The sequence below is a fragment of the Tamandua tetradactyla genome, chromosome 6 (assembly GCF_023851605.1).
Source record: "Tamandua tetradactyla isolate mTamTet1 chromosome 6, mTamTet1.pri, whole genome shotgun sequence".
In the NCBI taxonomy this organism is placed as follows: domain Eukaryota; kingdom Metazoa; phylum Chordata; class Mammalia; order Pilosa; family Myrmecophagidae; genus Tamandua; species Tamandua tetradactyla.
In genome coordinates this window covers 110174531-110197337 of record NC_135332.1, presented here as the reverse complement: position 1 = coordinate 110197337, position 22807 = coordinate 110174531, and the positions used below count along the sequence as shown (strand labels likewise).

The following is a 22807-nucleotide window of genomic DNA, read 5'->3' as shown; positions in this document are numbered from 1 at the left end:
CCCTCCCTTTCAGTTTATTCCTTTTTATTGCTGGGCAGTATTCCATTGTATGGCTTCATCACTTCTTTTTTGTTAACCTGTAGCCAATTAAAGGACATTTGGGTTGTTTGTAGTTTTTGGCTACTATGAATAAAGCCATTAAAAACATTTGAGTATAGGTCTTTGTGTGAACATATGTTTTCACTTCTTTTTGGTAAATACCTTGGAGTGGAATTACGGGGTTAAATTATATGTTTATTTTTATGAAACTTCTAAACTCTTTGCCAAAGTGGTTGAACTATTTTACATCCCCTCTAGCTATTTATGAGAGTCCCATTTGCTCAGCATTTGGTAGTGTCAATTTTTTATTTTAAAACCATTCTAATAGATGTATATTAGTGTCTCAAAGTGGTTTTAATTTGCATTTCCCAAATGACTCATTATGTTGAACATCTTTTCCTTTGCTTATTTTCTTTCTTTTGCGGGGGGGGGGGTCCATGTTTTAATTGGGTTGATTATTTTTTATTATGGAATTTTGAGAGTTCTGTATATATTCTGGGTATTTGTCCTTTATCAGATAGGTGTATGCAAATATTTTCTCCCTATCTATAACTTGTTTTTTCATTCTCTTAACAGTGTCTTTGGAAGATCAGAAGTTTTTAATTTTGATAAAATCCAATTTAACAATTTCTTTCTTCTATGCTTCAGACTTTTTGTAATTTACCTAAGAAATCTTTGACTAATCCAAGGTCATAAAGACTTTCTTCCGTATTTTCTTCTAGGAGTTTTATAATATAGGTTTTATATTTAGGTTTGGGATCCATTTCAAGTTAATTTTTTTTTTATGTATTGCAAGGTATGAGATTCATCTTTTTTACATATAGATGCCCTGTTGTTGCAACCAACTTATTGAAGAGTTTATACTTTATCCATTAGATTATCTTGGCACTTTTGTCAAAATCAGTTGACTGCATTGTATACTTAAAAGAATGAATTATATGATATGTAAAATTCATGTCAAATAACCTCATTTGACATGAGTCAGTTGACCAAATATATGTGGATCTATTTATGGAATCTCTCTTCTACTTAGTTGATCTATATGTCTCTCCTTTCACCAGTACCACAGTCTTCATTATAGTAGCTTTATAGTAATTCTTTTTTTTCTTTTTATTTATTTATTTATTTATTTATTTTTTTAGTAATTCTTGAAATCAGTTAATGTGGAACCTCAGGTTTGTTCTTTTTCAAAATTGTTTTGGGCATTCTAGATCCTTTTCTTATCCATATAAATTTTGGAATCAGCTTGTGGAGTTTTAAAAAAAGTCACTTGGAATTTTGATTATGGCTCCAGTTGAATGTATAGATCAAACATGGACAGTTGATATCTTAACATTAACTCTTCTTGTTGATGAAAATGTTACATTTCTTCATTTACGTAGCTCTTCTTTGATTTTTCTCATCAAAATTTTATAATTTTCAGTCTACACATTTTGTACATACTTTGTTGGATTTCTACCTAAATATTTCATGTTAGTTTGATGCTATTATAAATGATTTTTTTAAAATTCCAATATCCTGTTGTTCATTGCTAGTTCATAGAAATAAGATTACATATATATATATGAATATATATATATTTTAACCTTCTGTCCTATGACCCTTGATAAACTCATGTATTAGTTTTTATAGCTTTTTAGCAGATTCTTTGAGATTATGTATGTCATCATGTCTTCTGCAACTAAAGGACAGGTATTTCTTCCTTTCTAATTTGTATTCATTCTATTTCTTTTTCTTGCTTTATTGCACTGGATAGGACCTTTAGTTTGATGTTAATAGTAGTGGTGACTGTGGACATCCTTGCCTTGTTACTGATCTTACAGGGAAAGCATTCAGTTTGTAGGTTTCTCAGAGATACCCTTTATCAGGTTAGAATATTCCCCTTCTATTCCTAGTTTGCTGAGAGTTTGTGTTGTACATAAATGTCAAATTTGGTCAGGTGCTTTTTTCCTGCATCCATTGAGATGATCATATGGTTTCTTTGTTTTTAGTTTTTTGATATGATGAATTAGCTGTGGTTTTCTCATGATGACTTTGTTTAATCAAGGTCATGTTGACCTCATAAGATGGAGTTCGGAAGTATTGTCCCCCTACCCTCTTTTGTTTTCTGGATGATATTGTCACAGCCTTGACATTATTTCTAACTTGAGTATTAGGTAGAATTCACCATCAGTTTCATTTCTGCTTGGAATTCAAATTCAATTTCTTTAATAGATAGAGTCTTCTTTGGGTTATCTCTTCTTAAGTGAGCTTTGGTGTTTTGTCTTTTGAGAAATTTGTTCATTTCATCCAAGTTACCATATTTATTAACATAAAGTTTATAATGTTCCTTTATTGTCCTTTTAATGTCTGTAGAATCTATAGCACTTCATTTCTGATACTAACTGTTTGTGCCTCTCTTGTTTTTTTGCTGACCAGTCTAGCTAAGGGTTTTTAATTTTATTGGTCCTTTCTAACCAAAAACCGTTTTTGGTTTCAGAGGTTTTCTCTATTGCTTTTCTGATTTCCATTTCATTGGTTTCTGCTCTTATCTTTACTTTTTGCTCCCTTATGATTGCATGGGTTTAACTTGCTCTTCTCTTTCTACTTTATTTAAGTAGCCAGCATAGAATATTGATTCTAAATTTATATAAACATTTAATTCCATAAATTTCCTTCGAAGAGGTGCACAGGCAGTTCAGTGATAGAATGCTTGTCTTCCCTGTGGGAGACCCAGGTTCGATTCCCAGAACATACACCTAAAAAAAAAAAAAAAAAGGAAACTTCCCTGTAAACATCCCTTTCTTTTTAACTTTCTGTCTTTCACCTCATTCTAACTTCCAAATAATATCGATACCAATTAATGATTTTTAAAAGTTAGTATTTACTTCAGACTGATTTAGGGACCTCAGTAATTTGGGTAAGTGTATACAAGTCTTCCATGAAACTGAAAATAATTTCCCTATTTTTGAGAGGTGGTTATAGCTGTCTTGATTTTCTAAATAGTTTTATGTTTCTTCTTTGAAATTTTTTAAAAATGTTAGCTGTGGTGTCAAGATAATTCAATGGGGAAAGAATAATCCTTTCAACAAATGGTGCTATGACCACTGGATAACCACAGATAAAATAATGAAGTTTTACCTCTACGTCATACCATCTACAGAATTAACTCAAAATGGATCGAAGACCTTAATGTAAGAACTAAAACTAGAAAACTCTTAGAAGAAAACATATGCAGAAACCTTCTTGACTTTATATTGGGTAATAGTTTTATAGATATAACACCAAAAGCCCAAGTGAAAAAAGAAAAAACTAGATAAATAAAAAGCAGTCTTGTGCTGCAGAAGACACTGCCAATAAAGTGAAAAGGCAACCAATAGAATGGTAGAATATTTTTGCAAATCATATGTCTGATAATGAACTTGTATCTAGAATATAAGGAACTCTTATAACTCAACAATAAAAAGACAACCCAATTTAAAAAATGAACAAAGGATCTAAATAGATGTTTCTCCAGAGAAAATATACAAATGGCAGATAAGCACATGCAAAGATGCTCAACATATTAGCTATTAAGGAAATACATATCAAAACCAGAGTGAGAAACTACTCTACACCTACTAGGATGGCTTTAATCAAAAAAGACACACAAGAACAAGTGTTGGTGAAGATATACACTCATACACTGCTGGTGGGAATGTAAAACAGTGCAGCCGCTTTGGAAAACAGTCTGGTGTTCCCTCAGAAGGTTAAATATAAAGTTACCTTGTTACCCAGTAGTTCTACTCTTAGGTATATACCAAAAAGAAATGAAAATGTATGTGCACTCCAAACTTGTACACAGATGTTCATAGTAGCATTATTCATAAGAGCCAAAAAATTGGAAAACAACTCAAATGTCCATCAGTGGATGAATGGATAAATAACAAGTGCTATCCATACAGTTGAATATTGTTTTGCAATAGAAAGCAACACAGATGAACCTTGAAAACATCATGCTAAGTTGAAAGAAGCCAGTCACAGAAGACCACATACTGTATGATGCTATTTATGTGAAATATCTAGAAAAAACAAACCTACAAAGAAAAGAGAGTAGGTCAGTGGTTGCCCAGGGCTGGGGTTGGGGTTGAGGGGCAGGGGGAACTGGCAGTGACTGCTAATGGGTTCAGATTTCTTCTTGGGGTGATGAAAATATTCTAAAAGTGTAATGATGTTTGAATATACTGAAAGCCATGAATTGTATACTTTAAATGGGTGAACTGTGTATGGATTATATCTCAGTAATGCTATCATGTTTTTAAAAAGTTAGCTGTAGTATTTGCCCCTATTGGAGGCAGTATTGGGTAGATAGACCTCTGGAGTCAGATTATCTGAGACGAAATTCTCATTCTACCACTTAACTCTTTGTGTGACTTCTAAGTCTTTGTTTCTTCATTAGTATAGTGGGTATGATAATTTCAGGATTGTTGTGAGGAACAGATGAGATAATAATGAGAAAATGCAGATAAAACATTTAGTTAATGGGCCTGGTACCAAGTAAATATTTAGCAAATACTGGTTATTATTTTTTTAGAATTCTAGCTGTTATTTGCCGAATTAACAATTCTTTTGACTCTTACACAACCCTTTGAAATGGGTTGTCCCCACAAAATTGTCTTAATTTCTTCTAACATGCAATTTGTGTAAAATTTTATCTCTATTTTAGAACAAACTCATGTGGCAAATCATTATTATTATCCTGTGGTCAAGGAATCAAAGCATTCCCAAACACATACCCACAACCTCCCAGAATAGGCAAGAACCTATTTCTCTTACTTTGTTCAATTTCACCCTAACAGATAGATGGTTACATCTACATCTGAACAGAAATATTGCCTACTAGTGCCTAATATAACTAAACTGGGTTATTACTATCTCTATTCTTTATCTCTGAAAAGTTATTGTAAAATTAATTGGCTTAAAAATGTTATGTTTCCTTACAGTTCATTGTAGTAGAGGTAGATGCAGGGATGAATGGCAAATTTAGTTTTAACACTTATGTAACTGTCTCTTAACTTTATATGTTCCGTTCTGCTTGCATTTGAACTTTATAAAAATGGAATTATGCTGTATACAGTATTCAGTGACTTGGATCTTTATGTTCCACTTTCCATGTTGATGGTTATAACTATAGTTCATTCATTTCCACTGCAGCATAACATTTGTTTTATTATTTTAACACAGTTCATCCATTGTTCTGCTGATGGACTTTTTGGTAGTTTCTCATTCGTTGAGATATAAGGAAAAATGTAGCTGTAAGCATTATATATGTCTTAGTGCATATGTGTGAGAGTTACCTGAGCATATATCTCATGCTAATGGAATTATTGATATGTGACACAGAAATTTTTGTTTGTTTTATAGGCTTTATTTTGTTCTGATTCCCCTTTCCACTCCACATAAAAAAAATTTTTTTTTTAATTTTTTGTATAACGTATATACAAAGCAAAGAAATAAAAAAGCAATAGTTTTCAAAGCACTCTTCAGCAAGTAGTTACAGGACAGATCCCAGAGTTTGTCATGGGCTACCATATGATCCTCTCAAATTTTTCCTTCTGGCTGCTCCAGAATATAGGAGGCTAGAAGGCTTAAATATTTTTTTATCATCACAATCAACATTTTTTTCCTTCTTTTTTTTTCTGAAAAATAACATATATATAAAAAAGCTATACATTTCAAGACACAATACCACAATTAGTTGTAGAACATATTTCAGAGTTTGACATGGGTTACAATCCACAATTTTTAGGTTGTTACTTCTAGCAGCTCTAATATACTGGAGACTAAAAGAGATACCAATTTAATGACTCAGCATTCATATTCATTTGTTAAATCCTGTCTTCTCTGTATAACTCCACTGTTACCTTTGATCTTTCTATCCCTCTCTTTAGGGATGTTTGGGCTATGGCCATTCCAAATTTTTCATATTGGAAGAGTCTGGATATGTGACAAATTTAAATGCAGCCTGATTGTTAAAATTCAAAGAAATACATGTTATATAGAACCTAAGTGACTATGCTTAAAAGGATCACAACACTTAAAGTGTTTGTATTGATATTTTTGTATATATTTTACGAACAATGTAAAAAGTCTAGAAAGTATAGAAATGGGAAAGATCACCTATAATTGTTTTGAGGGTGGGGGTACATAGTCTTGGAATCGAACCCAGGTCTTCCGTGTGAAAGGTGAGCCTTCTACCACTGAACCACCTGTGTACCCTACCTATAATTTTTAAATATTTCATTTGTCTTATATGTGATAGGCATGCTTGTAATTTAAGTACTTACTAAATTTGTTTCCTGCTATTTACCATCATGAGCATTTTACTGCATATATTAGGTTTCTTATTTATATCAATTTTAGTAGCTTTGTAGTACTTCCACCAAATAGATAGGCCATAATTTACTTAACATTTTTTTCTTTTTGAAAGTTTATATTGTTTTCCGAGTTTCATTGTAAATAATACCGTGATGAATATGTGTGGGATACAACTCTTTCCACAAGTAGCCAAGGGAAAGTGTCACAGTAATAGCCTGGAAACAATTGAATAACCTTTTTGACCTAATAGAAGAATTAAAATTTATTAACTGCCTGCTTTATATTAGGCACTGTGGTATGTTCTTTGCATACATTTTCTCATTTAACCCTCAAATAGTCCGGTGAGGTGAGGAATTATAATATATTATTTTTAAATCCTGAGAGTCTGTTTTAACTTATGGCACATTGTGAAGCTCAGTAGATATTATCTATTGAAATAACTGTTAAAGTCTTTGCCTAGGGGTGTATGGGTGGTTCAGTGGTAGAATGGTCCCCTTTCATGCAGGAGACCTGGGTTCAATTCCCAGACCATGTACCACCACCCCCCCCCCCACAAAAAAAGCCTTTGCCTAGGGGCAACCCTGCCTTACCCTTAAAAATTATCCTCATTGTTACCTTTCATTCCTGGACCATAGGTTATAGATCCCCAAGATAGAGGATTAGTAGGAAGTATACTGATTCCAGGATGTTCACTGAAAGGCTTAGACTACGTCTCTGATTCTCATTTTTGTCTGTCTATTTTTTCCAGTTATCTCTGCTAAAACTGTGTTGTGCTATAGAGGAAATTCTAGTTAGATTTTCATTAATTGATAGTTTACCTACCATTGAAGTTAATGTTTATTTGAAAGTACTGTATGCTATTTATTCATTTTAGTTTTAATTATTTTCTCTGTTTATTTGGAATATTCTCAAAGAGGTACATGTGAACCACTTTGTAGCTTTGGGGTAGGGTGCGGCAAAATTCTTTTTCTATAAATGTTTCCAAAATATAAACTGATTTGTATCAGAACTCTTTGATAACTTTTTAAAACTATATGTAATCTAAGCTTAATATTATAGTATATGTCATTTTCCACATTGCAACCTAGAAAATATACTCAAGTTAGATTTAACAAAGAAAAAAAACCACATAAATCTAAGTTGCTTCATAGAGAAACCCAACAAATGTAAAAATACCCCATCAAAACTAAAACAAACCAAATGAAGAAGTAGATTCTGTGAAGCCTATTATTAATTTATCCTCTAACTTATGTTAAATGACCTCCCAAGGGAAAACAATTCCACCATTATAGCAATTTGATGAATAAAAGTAGAGCCACTTTGAGGTACACACGTGGTTCAGTGGTAGAATGCTCATCTTTTATGCGGGAGACAGGGGTTCAATTCCTGGACCATGAACCTAAAAAAAAAGTACAGTCACTCTCATTAAGGAAAATTATATGTAAGAAAAATGAAATAATGCTTCCAGAAAACAAGGAAAAGTAATTTCTGTGTTGGGAAGCAAGTATACTAAATACTTGCTGTTCACTCAGCCTGTGTTATAGGATCAAGTACCTGTTCATATAAGAAAATTGATATGAACATGAACTTCAAGAAACCAACTCCCTCCACTACTTTTTTCAGTTTCGCTTAGGGAAAACCAAATAAATAACTTCAACGTCCGAGAATAGACTGGTCCCAAAGCATTTCTTCTTCTTCTGTCCTTTCTTGGCCTTGTTCCTTTTTCTCTTTCCTAAGCTTACATTCCTCTTTCTTAGAAGGCTACCTCTTAGGTTATTTTTTTCTTTTGATTCTTAAGCTTTTCTGTACTGACACTGACTATTTCCACCTCTGCTTGCTTTCTTTGGATTCTCTTGTGTTTGTCTGTTTCCTCATAATTTTTTTTCCTCTTATGCTTGGGTTGTTCTTTCTTTGTTTTTTCGGTCTTCCTTTTCTTCTGATTTGTCTGTTTATGATTGGCTTGATGCACTGGTGCTGTTTTCTAAGGAGAGGTGCTTGTAAACTCCAGAACCTACACTGTATAAACCACAATTGTATTCTTGCTGACCAGTGTTCAGGGGTATTGGTTTTTCTTAGTCCCTGGGGAGGTGAGAGTAGCTCCAAGAGTCTAGTCTCAGTTTGCTGTCATGAATTAGTAGCCACTGAGGTAACCAGTTTTCCACAGTTTGTGAAATATTCTATAATCTTGACTAAGTCTTGACAGTTTTAGATGAGAGTCTTTGCTCAGACATTCTATATCTGGGTCTGGAATCAGCCTCTTCTTTGTGTCCACAGGTTTCTAAATAGCAGCCTCTCATGTTTCTGAAACACATCTTTGGCTCTAAGCCTCTGGCTTTTTGCACTTTGATATAATTGCTAAGTTTGTCTTGAAGAGAGTTATGTTTTCTTTGAATGCTTTATTAGGTTGACAACAAGGGATTCTCCTTACCAGGCTAAGAACTTGGAGAAATCTGATCATATTTGCCCATTAAGTGCTTCAGTTTTTTAGCAGCTTTTTAGATAGTGATACTGTGCCACAGCCTGAAAGCCAAAAATCATGATATACACACAGATTATAAAATTAATTTTTTGTTTTTGTGTAATACTCCACTCTCATTCACCTCATAATATGAAATCCGTTCACATTATTTCACATACTTTACAAAGGCATCTGTAAAAAGTTCAATTTTTGTTCCTTCAGTATGGTATCATCTCTAAAGGAGGGGCTGGCATCTACAAACTACTGTCCCCCTCCCCACCAATGCCACAGGCAGGGACATGAGCTGGGTTGGAGGTTGCAGAGGCCAGAACTGGGGACACTAGTCTTAATAACCAAAAACTAGAAACCACCTAAATGCCTCAAACCATGCCAGAGTTCATTCATTGTCTCCATTTCTGAATTTCTATGATTCATTTTTTCTATTATTATTTATTTTTATTTTTTTAATTCATTTTTATCTAGTTTGGTTTTGTCTTTATATTTTGCCATAAACATATCCATATGCACTGTATCTTACATATTATTAATAAAAGTTCCCTACTTCATCTTTTTTTTTTTAACATAGAGTAGCTATGATTTCATATGCTTGGAATATATATATATGTTTACATTTATACTATATATATAATACATTATATATTTACATTATACAATATATATGTAATACATACAATATATATAATACATTTCTTATATTCTGAAATGTACAATTCTATATATATATATATTTTTTTTTTTTTTTTTTTGCACGGGCAGGCACCAGGAATCATGGCAGGCGAGAACTCTGCCACTGAGCCACCATGGCCTGCCCTGGAATATATTTTGAGTAACAAATTTAAATTGAAAGGCTATTGTGTAGTTGAAAACACAAATCATTTTTTTATACCCAAGAAGTAACAAGTGTAAAATTTTGGAGTACCTAGTACCCAGACCTTCTTTAAAGTTCTTATCCTCTACTGCTATATTAGTTGGCCATGAGAAGAAAATAGCAGTGGGCATTTAAGGAGCATCCATAATTCAGACTTATATTGGTGGTTCTGGTCTAGCAGAAAGGAATAAGTAGTAACATGAACCACCTATTTCAAAGGAATTGAATTGAATAAGGTCTTTTAAATTTCTTGTGACCAAGTTTTAGTTCTTGGAGTTACACTAGTCATTCCAGAATGTGTTCCCATAACTACCACTTTATGGAACATCTTATTTTGAAAGCTCATATTTTTTATATTTCTGAAAAACATTTATCTATGACACACTATAAAAATAATTTTTATTCTGGTATTCTGTCCTTCTGTAAAATTACTTATGATTTTTATGTCAACACATTGTGCAAGAAATTATGTATTCGTTTGTCCTTAAAGGTATTTTTGCAAAGTTTATCATTTGAATTTTAGTAAATGAAATTGTATTTTCTTATTGGTCTACATTATGTTTTCCTTATAGCTCAGCTTTTTGTTTCAAGCCCCTTTACTAACTTTGTTAATAGGATAAAAATCTTGTAAAAAACAAATCTCCTGGGGGAACTACTTTAAGGTCTATTGTGATGTTTCTTTTTGCGATAGAGTAAATTTCTTCTAATTAATGTTTTCTTTAATTAATTAAATCTGTCAGTTATTGAAAATTTACAATTTCAACCATAATTGCCTCCATTACATTTTTGCTAATACCATAACTAAGATTTTTAAATATTAAATATCTTTTCCCCTTCTTTAGGTATGGCTGATGGCAAGCATTGTACTTTCCCACATCTACCTGGCAAAACCTTTGTCTATAATGCTTCTGAAGATAGACTGGAATTGTGTGTGGATGCTGCAGGACATTTCCCTATTGGTCCTGATGTTGAAGATTTAGTTAAAGAGGCTCTAAGTCAGGTTCGAGCAGAGGCTACCACAAGGAGTAGGGAATCAAGTCCCTCACATGGGCTGTTAAAACTAGGTAGCGGTGGAGTAGTGAAAAAGAAATCTGAGCAACTTCATAATGTAACTGCTTTCCAGGGGAAAGGGCATTCTCTAGGAACTGCATCCAGTAACCCACACCTTGATCCAAGAGCTAGGGAAACTCCAGGTATAAGAAAGCATAATACAGGGACCGACTTTAGTAATAGTTCCACTAAAACAGAGCCTTCTGTATTCACAGCTGCTCCTAGTAACAGTGAGCTTATTCGAATAGCTCCTGGAGTAGTAACAATGAGAGACAGCAGACAGCTTGATCCTGATTTGATTGAGGCCCAGCGAAAAAAATTGCAGGAGATGGTTTCTTCTATTCAGGCTTCAATGGACAAGCACTTCCGGGATCAAAGTACAGAGCAGTCATCATCTGATCTTCCTCAAAGGAAAGTAGAAGCTGGGAGTTCTTCTGTGAAGTCTGGGAGTCTTCAGACTGGCTTGTCTGAATCTTTTTCTTTAACTGATGGCACTGAAAATTTGAATATAGAAACAACTGATAGCAGTGTGGCAGATGCACTGGGAACAGCATTTGCCACAAAGTCAAAAGCACAAAAGGAAAATTCTGTGGAGGAGCCTGAAGAGATGGATAGTCAAGATGCTGAAATGACTAACACAACTGAGCCAATGGATCACTCTTGATTTAATTAGAGGCTAATAAGGGCAGAATGTTTATTGTGAATATGTAATATTTGTTGGCTGGGCCACATAACTTGATTAGTCAATTAAAAATCTTGTACGTATATTTCAAAGATTATATCTTGTTATTCAGTGCATGATAGCAAGTGTGTGATTGGCAATTGCTTTTAATATACTGCTGTCCAGGCTGGCTCTGAATTAACCTATAAATAAGTAGATCTGCTGAAATGAGTTTCTTCCATGTATGTGGTTCATTTGTAATTTTAATTCCATAAAAGTCTTAATGTTTTAAACATGAAAATTCTCTTGCTAAATATGTTTTGATTTCTGAAAAGGCTAGAATGGTGGGAAAATGAGATTTTGCATATATTGTTGTCATTAAGGAAACCATCCCACATATTTATGGTGTCAAAAGATTTATGTAAATTTGAAGGTTATCCGAACTAAATTTATTTTAAAATTCATAAAATTATTTCTTAGACACTATGAGATCCTGATAGTTTGTGAATGTAAACACATTTAGAGAGATATATATTCTTGATGAAAATATCTTGAGAATAGAGTATAATGATAGGACATTTTGACGGTTTGAGCAAGGTTAGGGTAAAAAAATCTATTCTAAAATGATAACGTCAGTGTGATTCAGTTATGTTGGTCTGAGACAACATGGCTAGTTGTGTGTTGTTGATAATATGTTACCATTATTTTTTGAATCCTGACCTGCTCAAGTACCACCTCATTTTTTTTTTTTTTAAATCTTGCAGAAAAGTTGATTGGCAAATGTGGTAGAAAATACAAAAATAATGGTAGCCATAGTTTATGATCTCTAATTTTCAGTTTGTCAGATTCACGGAGAATTTGTAAATAAGAATTTATCTTTAAGAATGAGTTACATTGTTCTACAATTTTGATCAGTGGTATTTAACCTTATATATGCTAAGTGTCTTTGAGCCCCCTTGAACCAAAAATGTTTCCTTTATTTCTTAGAATCCATAAGATTTTTTTGTTGTTGGCTTCACTTGGATTAGGGATGCAAATTTTACTGCATCATACCGTGATCAACCTGGTATTTGCATAAATCTTTAGTGCCAGCTTCTTTGAGAAGCAATTCTTGAGCTTATTCCTTAAGACAAAGAATGTTTATCCTGAGATTGGTATTGCACTATTTTATTCTGTTCTTTAAATCTGTATTCTGAAATGTACATTTCAATCCATCTTTTTCCTTTGTTCACTGCAATTAAGTTGAAATTGAATGGATGAAAGACAAAATGTATGTTAATACAATCTCTTACACAGAGCATTCAAAGCCTGGCAGTCTCTGCTTGTACATATAACATGCAGAACTGTATTTGCATTCTGAGAAAATGTACACAGAAAGTATATTATGAGGTCAGAATCTCTACCTGTTGATTCATAAGGACTATAGACAACACTTTAACTTGTGTTTCCAAATAAGGGAGGTTTTGGTCTTCTTTCTATGAAAGTGTCTCTAACTGAATCCACTTATTCAATAAACTACTCCATTTTGATTAAGGAAATAATGGAGAATCTAGAAATTGTACAAGTGATATTTGAGCAAGATATATATTTGGGTAAATTTTATCACTTATTTTTCTCTATCATCTTAGATTGCCATTCCTCTACTTAATTTACTTTCAAGCACCTTTCTCTATATCAAAATAGCAGAAAAATTTAGAACTTTTATACTGCACTAGTTTTGCATAAAGTGAGAGATACTGTTACTGGATAATATTCCCCATTTAGTTAGTATAGGTGGCTTCTGTGTATTAAACTAAAAATTATAAATATCACTAACCACTCTAACTAGTTTTGGCTTTTTTCAGCCACTGAAACATCTTCCTTTTTTTTGTTATTAAATACAGGAGATCTGTTAAACAAGCTTATGCACTGCTTCCAAGTAATTGATATAATCACCTTTTCTTTAAAAAATATTTTCCTCACCTGTGGCTTGGTATATATAGTTAATAACTGACAAATATACCTTCATAGCTTAAATATAGCAGAAACTAATCCCATCTCCCTATTATATTAAATATGCATTTAGTGTAAATTAAAATGCTCAGGCAAAAGTTAGAAAAGGGTCTTAATCTTGGAGAGTGTTTTATTAACTTCTCTTGCCACAGAATTGCTATTTAGAAGCTATTTAGGTATGGATACTAAAATGACAGTTTGGGTTCTCTGTTGATAAAGAAAAAAAGGCATGATTCTGAAAAATGCTCAGATTTCTTGAAATTATTTTAAATCAGCCCTATATTTGGTTGGGGTAATTAATGGTTGTTGAGAAATAGGTCAGGTATCACCTTTATAAAAAAGTTTTAGAACTGAATTTCTTTAAATTTTTAAATATTCTTTGTTCTGACATATGATTACCTTGACAATAAAATACATTGCTATGGAATGACTATTTTTTAGTACTACCATTTGTGATGTTACCACACCTTTGAATCCAAGCTAATCTTAACACAGTTAAGAAACATCATAATTATAATCCAATCCTATTTGTTGAATTCTATTTGCATTATTTTATTGAAAGTTGAAATAAAATTGTAAATTGTTTTCTTCAGTAATCCATTTTATAGTTAATCAAGACCAGGTTTGAGTTGATGACCCAAAGCTGAGGTATAGTTGAAGATGGCATGGATCTAGAATACAGTTGAAATTGAAGAAAGCTAGACACTGTCAAACATGATGAGATAGAATATAATTCATTCCAAGGGAATGGTTATTCAGGAACTGGTTAAAAAGCAAATCTAATGCCCATTTTTCCCCTTTCACTGTTTCTGGTATTTTAATAGAAAATGTTAGAATAGAGACCTGTGAAATTGAGCAAAGGTACTGACCACTTTCTAGCTCCTGATGATTTTTAGTTTAGTTTCTACAATCAAGCCAACTGCTTGCAATAAAGATAGCAACCTGAAATGCATCTGTGATTCCCAGCCACTAGTCCTTATTGCCATTATTTTAAGTATCCAGCTTAATTGGAGATAAGCAGGGATTTCTGCATATGGTCTCTTACCTCAGGGAAGATCACTTACTAGCAACTCATTACTATTATTGACAGGTTTTTGGGAATCGTACTGACATATCACATGTTAACTAATAAATGCAAAATTATAACAGTGTTATTTTATGTAGTTACCTATTAATCTTGGCTGCTAGTGAACATTTCTCTAAAAATTTAGACCTCACAAATAACTAACTTTTAGGTATGAAATAAACTTTGTAAAGTAACTTCTGTCATTAATTATGCTTCAGTTGGTCAATATAGTGACAATATCTGAAAATATTTATTCATGTTTCAACAATTTTAATTGGCCCACGCTTAAAATCCTGCAGAGAAGATTTTTGAGATTTTCGTTTAACATTTTAAGCTTTTTGTTTAAACCTTTGCAGAATGGACTAAATTCCATTCATCTTAATATGAATTTAAAATGACTTTTTGTAACATTAGTAGTGAGATACACACTCTAAAGTAAGATGGGTAGATTTATCCTACATTTCAAGGTTATTGCATAAGTTAATGAAATTGTACAACTTGAAGGCTGTTCACAATTAATTGTTCACACCAGAACTATTTATTTGAAAACATGCCATAGTAGAATGTATACTAAGGAAATAAAATAACAAAGGGGAGCTATATTACCAATGTAAGAGTTATAGAGTTAATTGCAGTTCTGCCATTCTTGATAATTCTTCAAGATGCTAAGTGTTTCAATTCATATTTAATTATACTTAAATCGTGGGAATTTTAACGTTTGTTCCAAAATAGCAGAAATTGTAAAAAATGTGAATTATTGAAGAAAATGCCATTACTTGTATATCTGACATTTAATTTTTTTTAAATTATGGAGTCTACATACTTTTGTAGTATAATATTAATACAATGATTATCTTCTTGTAAAAGAAAAGGAAAAACTAGTAAAAAAAGTTTTAGTTGATGTTATCTGCTTGTGAGTATCAATTACTTAGTATTTTAAATTTTAAGGTATTGCTTACTTTTCTTTAGAATGCAGAAGTCCATTCTTGAGCCTCTATGCCTGTGGTAGAGCAATAAAAGTCTGAAAAAGTTATCAATATTTTCAGGTTTATTTGATTTAAAAAATTAGTGCCAAGAACTGAAGAGTGTACTTTTTGAAGAAAGTGTTATTTAGAATATGTGAAAAAAAGAAAAAAAGTAGTAATAGTGGAGATAGTTAGAAAAATTTAAATAGCAAGTGCTTTAACTGCTCAAAAAAATAAAATGGCATAGATGTAATATCATCCCTAAGGCATTGGCTGTTACCCATTATTTTCTGATTTGTGACTGCTGTATATATTTAACATGAGTGACAAATAATTGGTAATAGTTTATTATAACAGTATATAGTGTTCAACAGTACACTTAACTGTAGAGCATTTGAAGTTTTCTTTTACATCAATAATAAAACCATAAGTTAATACATGCTGATTTTCTTCCCAACTTTTCCACATTAGCCTTTTACAGTAATTTTTTATTCTTTCGTTTCCCTGGAATTATACCTCAATGTTTTAAGAAAGTATAGTTCAGTTTTATAAAGGAATTCTTAGTTTAGTAAAGTGAATTTTAAAAATTTCTTTAAGTGGCATGTCATACAGGAACAGTAGTTTCTCCCCTAATGCAGATTTCAGTATTAGTTGAAATCGACCCAATCGGAAAGGAGTAAACATAATTTTTTTACATGTATACATATTTGGGTCATTTAATGCTTAATACATATTTTAAAACAAAGGAAAGATGTGTTCTAATAGAGAACTTGCTTTTATGATAATTCAAAAAAATACCGATTAGAGACAGGAAAAAAGCAAAATACAGAGAAAACTATTAAATTACTTTTTTGTAGCTTAGCAATCAACAATTGACTTATACTTAACTTTTAAGTTTTTGTATACTTACTATCTCTGTTATTAATGTAGATGGTTTAACTTGGTAGTAAGAACATAGCCTCCCTAAAGGCCAGACTTCCTGAATTCAAATCCTGGTATACCATTTACTGTGTGGCCTCTCTGTGCTTGTTTCCTCTTAGAGAGGATGATAAGTAGATCTGATAGGGTTATTGTAAGGATTAAATGAGAACACATATCAGGTGATTAGAACGGCATCTGACACAAAGTAAATAGATTGTTTGCTATTGTTACTTACATATTAGTAATAGAATTCAATTATCATTGAAGTAGGATAATTCCTCACATATAGGGCATTCCTTATTTCAATAATTTATTTCATTACATCTAAAACTTACTTTGTTTATGGTATGTAATTAATGGACTAAAACTGCAAGAGTTTTTAAGTTCAAAGATTTATGTCAGGGACTTATGACCATGGGCAACACTGAGAATCAGAGTACTGACAGTCTGTGCTCTATGACTAACTTGTCCCATGACCAGAGGCAAGTCATGGAGCCTTTCAAGGCCTCCATCTCTAAGCATGTAAATAGTGGATTTGAATCCACTAATGTCTGATGTTCCTTTCAACTATAATGTGGTTCCACTATTGTTACCACTTTGCTCACTCTAATTGTGGTGTCACCTGTTGAGGGCTTAGTGCTAATGGGACGAGTGTGACAGAGGCATGAACCCTCAAGTAACTAAACATAATTAACTTTGTTTTAAGCTTTGTCTATAGTTGTTCCATACTTGGATTTGAGGTCTTTTGCATGCATGCACTGGTCACATACTGTCAAGATAGTATAGAGCTATTAGAACTTCAGTGAATAAAATAAACATCCTGCCTATGTCAGTTCAGTATGGATTTTATTTTTATTAACTGCTTTTCAGACCCCATAACTGCAATTCCGCCTGCATAATTTATTGTTTCTAGCCCATTAAAAATGTATATAGAAAAACTAAAGTAAGTCTTAAATTGATTTTCTAAACTGTATCTGGTATGTTGAAGGGAAAAAACTTAAGGTTTCTTCAAATGTGTGCTCTTTACTCGAGAGCTAACACTGTTTTTGGTCCATTTGTTATATCACATATTCTTTTTTTTTTTTTTTTTTTTTTAAAGGAAAGACAGAGAGAAGGAAGGAAGGATAGAAGGAAGGAAGGAAGGAAGAAAGGGAAACATCTTTAAACATTTTCTTGTTTTATTGTATTCTGTTTCTCCGTTTTTGTTACATGGGCTGGGGCCGGGAATCGAACCGAGGTCCTCCGGCATAGCAGGCAAGCACTTTGCCCGCTGAGCCACCGCGGCCCACCCCCACATATTCTTTTTATCTTTTTTTTCTTCTTTTTGACATGGGCAGGCACTGGGAACCGAACCCAGGTCTCTGGCATAGCAGGTGAGAACTCTGTCTGCTAAGCCACGATGGCTTGCCCTCGTTTTTTTATCATGATGAATGTATTTCATATAAATTTTTTCCTTGCATAATTTTTTTTACCTAAAAACACATAAATTGAAAACTTTGGGAGGGTTATTCCTGTTTGTCAGCTCAATCCATAGAGAAGAAATGTGCATAGTATGAAGTCTAGCTGTAAAATAATGACATAGTTAATTTTTGAAATCATACTTGAATGATTCATTCACTTAAAACTATTAAGCACCAATCAAGTGCCAAGCTTCTACTGTTTAGGAATTGGGATGAATGAGACAAAATCTATATGCTTTTAGAGTTTACATTCTAGTATTGGAGACAAACAGTAAGTATATTCATAAAGCTATGTTCCTTATATCCAGGCAATAGGCTAAACACTTAACATGCAATAATTAATTTAACCCTCAATACAACCCTTGTGATTGAGAACCATCATTGTATTCAATGAAGGAAATAGGCTCTGCTAGGTTAGGTAGTTACCCAGGGACCTGGAGTTAGTAGATGGCAGAACTGGGAGTTAAAACCAAGTATTTTTAACTCCGTAGCCTGTGCTCCTAACCTCAGTGCTATATTTGTAATACAGCAAAGGAGTAAAATTTGGTGATAAGTCCTTACATCTATTGTTAAATCTAGCTTGTTTCCAGGTTCACTATCCTGCATTGCACTGCCTTCAATATACAGTACCTGACTTTAATTTCACTTTCTATTAGTTCTCTTCCTGAACCCAAAGTTTCTACCACAAGTTCTTCCTTGGTTTTGTTTTCCTGCCTTTTTCAGATTTGGAGGTGCTGTAAGGATGTTTCAGAATTTCTTAGATGACTCATCTGGGTAAATTTAAGAATGACCGGTTAGATAAAAGTTACACATCCCTCTTTTTAAAAGATTTTTCATTGTGAAATATATATACAACACAATACATTTCAAAGTACTCTTTTTTTGCATAGGTAGGCACTGGGAATCAAACCTGGGTCTCTGGCATGGCAGGCAAGAATTCTGCCAGTGAGCTACTGTTGCACTACCCTCAAACTACCTTTTAACAGGAAGTTACAGAACAGATTTCAAAGTTTGGTATGGGTTACAGTTCCACAATTTCAAGTTTTTCCTTCTAGCTGCTCCAAGACAATGGAGAGAAAAGAAATATCAATAATGATTCAGTAGTCATACTCGTTTGTTAAATCTTAACTCTTCTGTTATAACTCTTCGTCCATCGATCCTTCTCCCAATCTAGGGATATTTGGGTTATGCCCTTTCTAACTTTTTTCATGTTGAAAAGGGGTTTCTACACTATATGATGGACGATGGAACTTGTTGATATTCTTGGAGAGGCTGGCACCTTTGGGTTGTAGGACTTACCTGGCTTAGGAACCATCTGAAGGTTTTAGGTTTTTGGAAAGTAAACCTAGTGCATGCAACTTTTGTAGGATCTCAGTGCCCTGCACATCCCTCATTTTAAGAACCTAGAATAATGTTATTTATTTAATGGGTCTTTTGCTTTTTGGAGTGGGGTGGGGTAGGGGGAGAAGATTTTCCAAAGGCCATGTTTCTCAAAATATAGTTCTTGAGCTGCATGCATCTTAATCACCTAGAAAGTTATTCCTAAGGAATCAGAATTGGGAGGATTCAAGTCTGATTTTATAAAAGTTACTTTTCCCCCAGACTGAAAGCACACTAAAGATTAATATCCACTGTAATATGAACTTTTCATTGTTATCTTATGCTGGTCTTAAACATTCTCTCAAAGCTATTTTAAGGTATTACTATTGAACTTGAAAAAAACCTGGTCAAGCCATTTCTGTAAGTTTGACACCTTGTATAATATCTTGATGCTCAATACTTTCCTAAGTGTTAGAGAAAGCAAGGGATAAATATTGACAATATTATCTATTAATATTGAGTAACATTTTTCTTAAGTACTAAATGTTTCATTTTGACCATAGCCAATAAATGATTAGCCATTATTTAAAAACTAAGAACACAGCTACAAGCTGGACAATTTTAATTTCAGCATATTGCAGAACTATTTTACATTTAATAGGAAGGACACAATTTTTCATGTAATCTTATTTAATCTCTTGTTAGTGATTTCATTGATTCAAATACTATATTACCTTTTTTTATGGCATTACTAAAGCAAATACTGTTAATGGTGGCCAAATTAGCATTTGAATTCTCTAGTTAGAAATAAAGCTATGTGAACTCATGCTTTCCTTTGACGCCTTTAATATAAGTGACATCCTTATACCATTCTTATTTGACATTCTACACCCATTTTATTGGATGTGCCAAGATTGCAAGACTCTAACCACACTTTTGCCCAGGTCATTATCCAGAGTTACTTTTACAACTGTTAATCTTTAAGAGATGAGGTAATACCTCCCGGTTCCCAGACAAAAGCAGGCTTCCTTTCTACTTACAACAAAAGCAGTGGGATCCGCAACAGCAACATTTCTCAGCTACAGCACAAATCCACTATGTGCATCTATCTATCTGGGCCCATCATATCACGCCATGGAACTTGGCAGCAAGAGAAACAGATGCAAACATGCTGATGCACATGGTGTTTGCTGTTTTGTAATAATCCTATATCTAAGAATTTTGTGCCTTCTGCCAACAACCTTGAAACAGTAATAGAGTAACTTAGCTTGACAGTAGGGTAAAATCAAATCCCAGAACCGACAGCTACCTGACTAAAGTGTCGTGAATAAAGGGGCATTCATTGATGTTCTGGGATCCCTGTCGCTGTCCTTATTAAGTTTAAATTTCCATGAAGTAAATTTTTGTTTTTCTTAAATTCCTGAATTCTCAAACCTAATTTTGACTATAAATACAGTGTGTGTCTTGTGGCTGAAGGTCACCACCAGTACCTTTCTGGCATGGCTGCAGAAATTTTGTTGGAATTGGAGTTCCAGAGGCATTGAAAGCATTCATACTAAGGCTGACCTCTTTCTAATTTTTGAATGGTTCCTTTTTGCTTATTTGGTTAAAAGGCAAAATCTCTTACAGTGAAAATTTCAACACTATGATTTTTAGGTTCAGAATGGCCCACGTTTAGGTGCAAGAGATATGAATTCTATTCTTTATTGAATTACTGGTTAATATCACAGTAAACAATTTAGTACAAAGTTGGTCCATTTGTATATATTCATGTACATTAGCACAACAGGCAAGTAGTAACATATCAAATTTTTGTACAAAGCATAACACTTGGTGCTATAATGAAGATTGGGGATCTCTTTTCTTAAAGGAGAAGAAATAGGAATTAGTATTAATCTTACTATTCAATGTAACAAGCAGTTTTAGAACACCTACTCAAACTAGGCATTGTTATTTTAGAGTTAAATTAGAACTCATAGACCAGTAGGTGAAAGAATGAGAGATGTAAATAGGTTATACTAAAATATGGTAAGTGTATTAGCATAGATATATTCCAAGGAAAGAGTCAGAAGATAATTAACTCTTTAGGGATTTAGGGTGGTTTTCTAGAGAGCGTAACATATGAGCCGGGTTTTGATGGGTGAATAAAAGTTTCACAAGGTAAAGAAGAACATACTTGATAGAAGGATAAGTATGTGCAAAAGCACAGACAGTGGAAAAGCATGATGTGTACAGAAAATTCAAGTATACTACAGGAATAGCCTGAGATCATATGGAAAACTCCAAATCTCCTGATTCTTGATCAAGTGTTTATTCTGTTGATTAGATAGTAGTAAACTGATAAACATTTGAAGTTACTTCACCTTTATCCTTTTTGTCACTCTGAAAAGCAGTCCCAAGTAGCACCTCAACCTATTACCAGTAAAAATAAGCTTTCTACCTTTTAAATTTCTATCCTTGTTTTCATATAAGTGCATTTTTAGAGGTAGAACTAGCTAAGAGAAGGTTAACTTAAGAAAGTAACTGCAGATTCAGATTTGAACTTATATCTCTAAATTGAGAGAACCAATTTTAAAAAAGCATTTTATATATGAGAATGCACTTAAAAATTGTGTAATACAAATAAGTGATGTAGTCATTATTTTAATAATGCCTGTAAAGTATTGTCTTGGATTAACTAATTCTAGGTAAATTAATTCTCAATATTAAAATGGCACATTCTTTCATCAGTTATAAATCTAGAAACTTCTGTTCTCCCATTTATCTTGAATTCTGATCTTTTTATTAGGCATCTAACTTCCCACTACTAACTCTTTTAGACTGTCAAAATACCAAGCCACTTTTAGCCTCAGTTTAGTCATCTGTACACAATGGGAGTTCTAGCAAATACGCAGATGAGATAATGAATGTACAGTACTTAGCCTAGTGCCAACACAAAGTAGTCAATTTATTTTAGCTATTATTAGTAATTACACCTTGATGTATAGTTTCTGTTTAACAGATAGTAGCTATCATGAGGCTGGAATGATAGGTGTAGGGCCAAATCAAGTTACCTGTTTGCTGTACTAAAGAGTTTGGGGCTTTATCCTATAGACAATGGGAATCCAATATAGGTTATTACATTAGAGCCTGGATGGATGATGATGCTCCAACTTGGATTAGAATACAGGAGCAAATGTAGATTAGTGGGGAGAATGTGAGTTCTATTTTGGAACAGGTTGAATTTTGGATGTTTAGTGCTTCCAGGTGGAGAGATGGAGTTTGGGAGAGAGATTGGGACTGGAAGTAAAGATATGAATCATATTTTATGGTTGAAATCATTAAGGGTGGATGAGACTGCCTAGGAAGACAAAAGAGAAGAGAGTTAATGAACGTGGGTATGCCAGCATTTATAGTGCAGGCAGAAGAACATAGGCTTTCAAAATAATTTGAAGGACGGAAATCATAGAGGTGATGTCACTGAAATCAAGGGATGAAAATTTCAAACAAAAGGTATTAATCAAGTCAAATGCTGCAGAAAGGTCAGGTAAGATGAGGACTGATTTCTTTTTACAAGTATCTATTGAATTTAACAGGATTTGATGCCTTTTTGGACAATTCCAGTTGCATAGTGGCAGTAAAAGTTAGATTGCAAGAGGACTGAAGACTGA

At 33.2% G+C, this 22807-nt stretch overlaps 1 protein-coding gene and 1 pseudogene across 1 annotated transcript in view; one reads left to right on the top strand and one right to left on the bottom strand.

Annotated features, from left to right (window-relative positions):
* Positions 1-13855, top strand: part of VCPIP1 (valosin containing protein interacting protein 1) — a 32162-nt gene extending 18307 nt beyond the window's left edge. Inside the window, exon 3 of the mRNA XM_077166914.1 lies at positions 10565-13855. Within this exon, the coding sequence (XP_077023029.1) occupies positions 10565-11436 (872 nt within the window). The 3' untranslated portion in view covers positions 11437-13855. The remainder of the gene's footprint in view (positions 1-10564) is intronic.
* On the bottom strand, positions 8029-10489 carry LOC143685703 (lysine-rich coiled-coil protein 1-like; annotated as a pseudogene).
* Positions 13856-22807: the final 8952 nt, after the last annotated feature.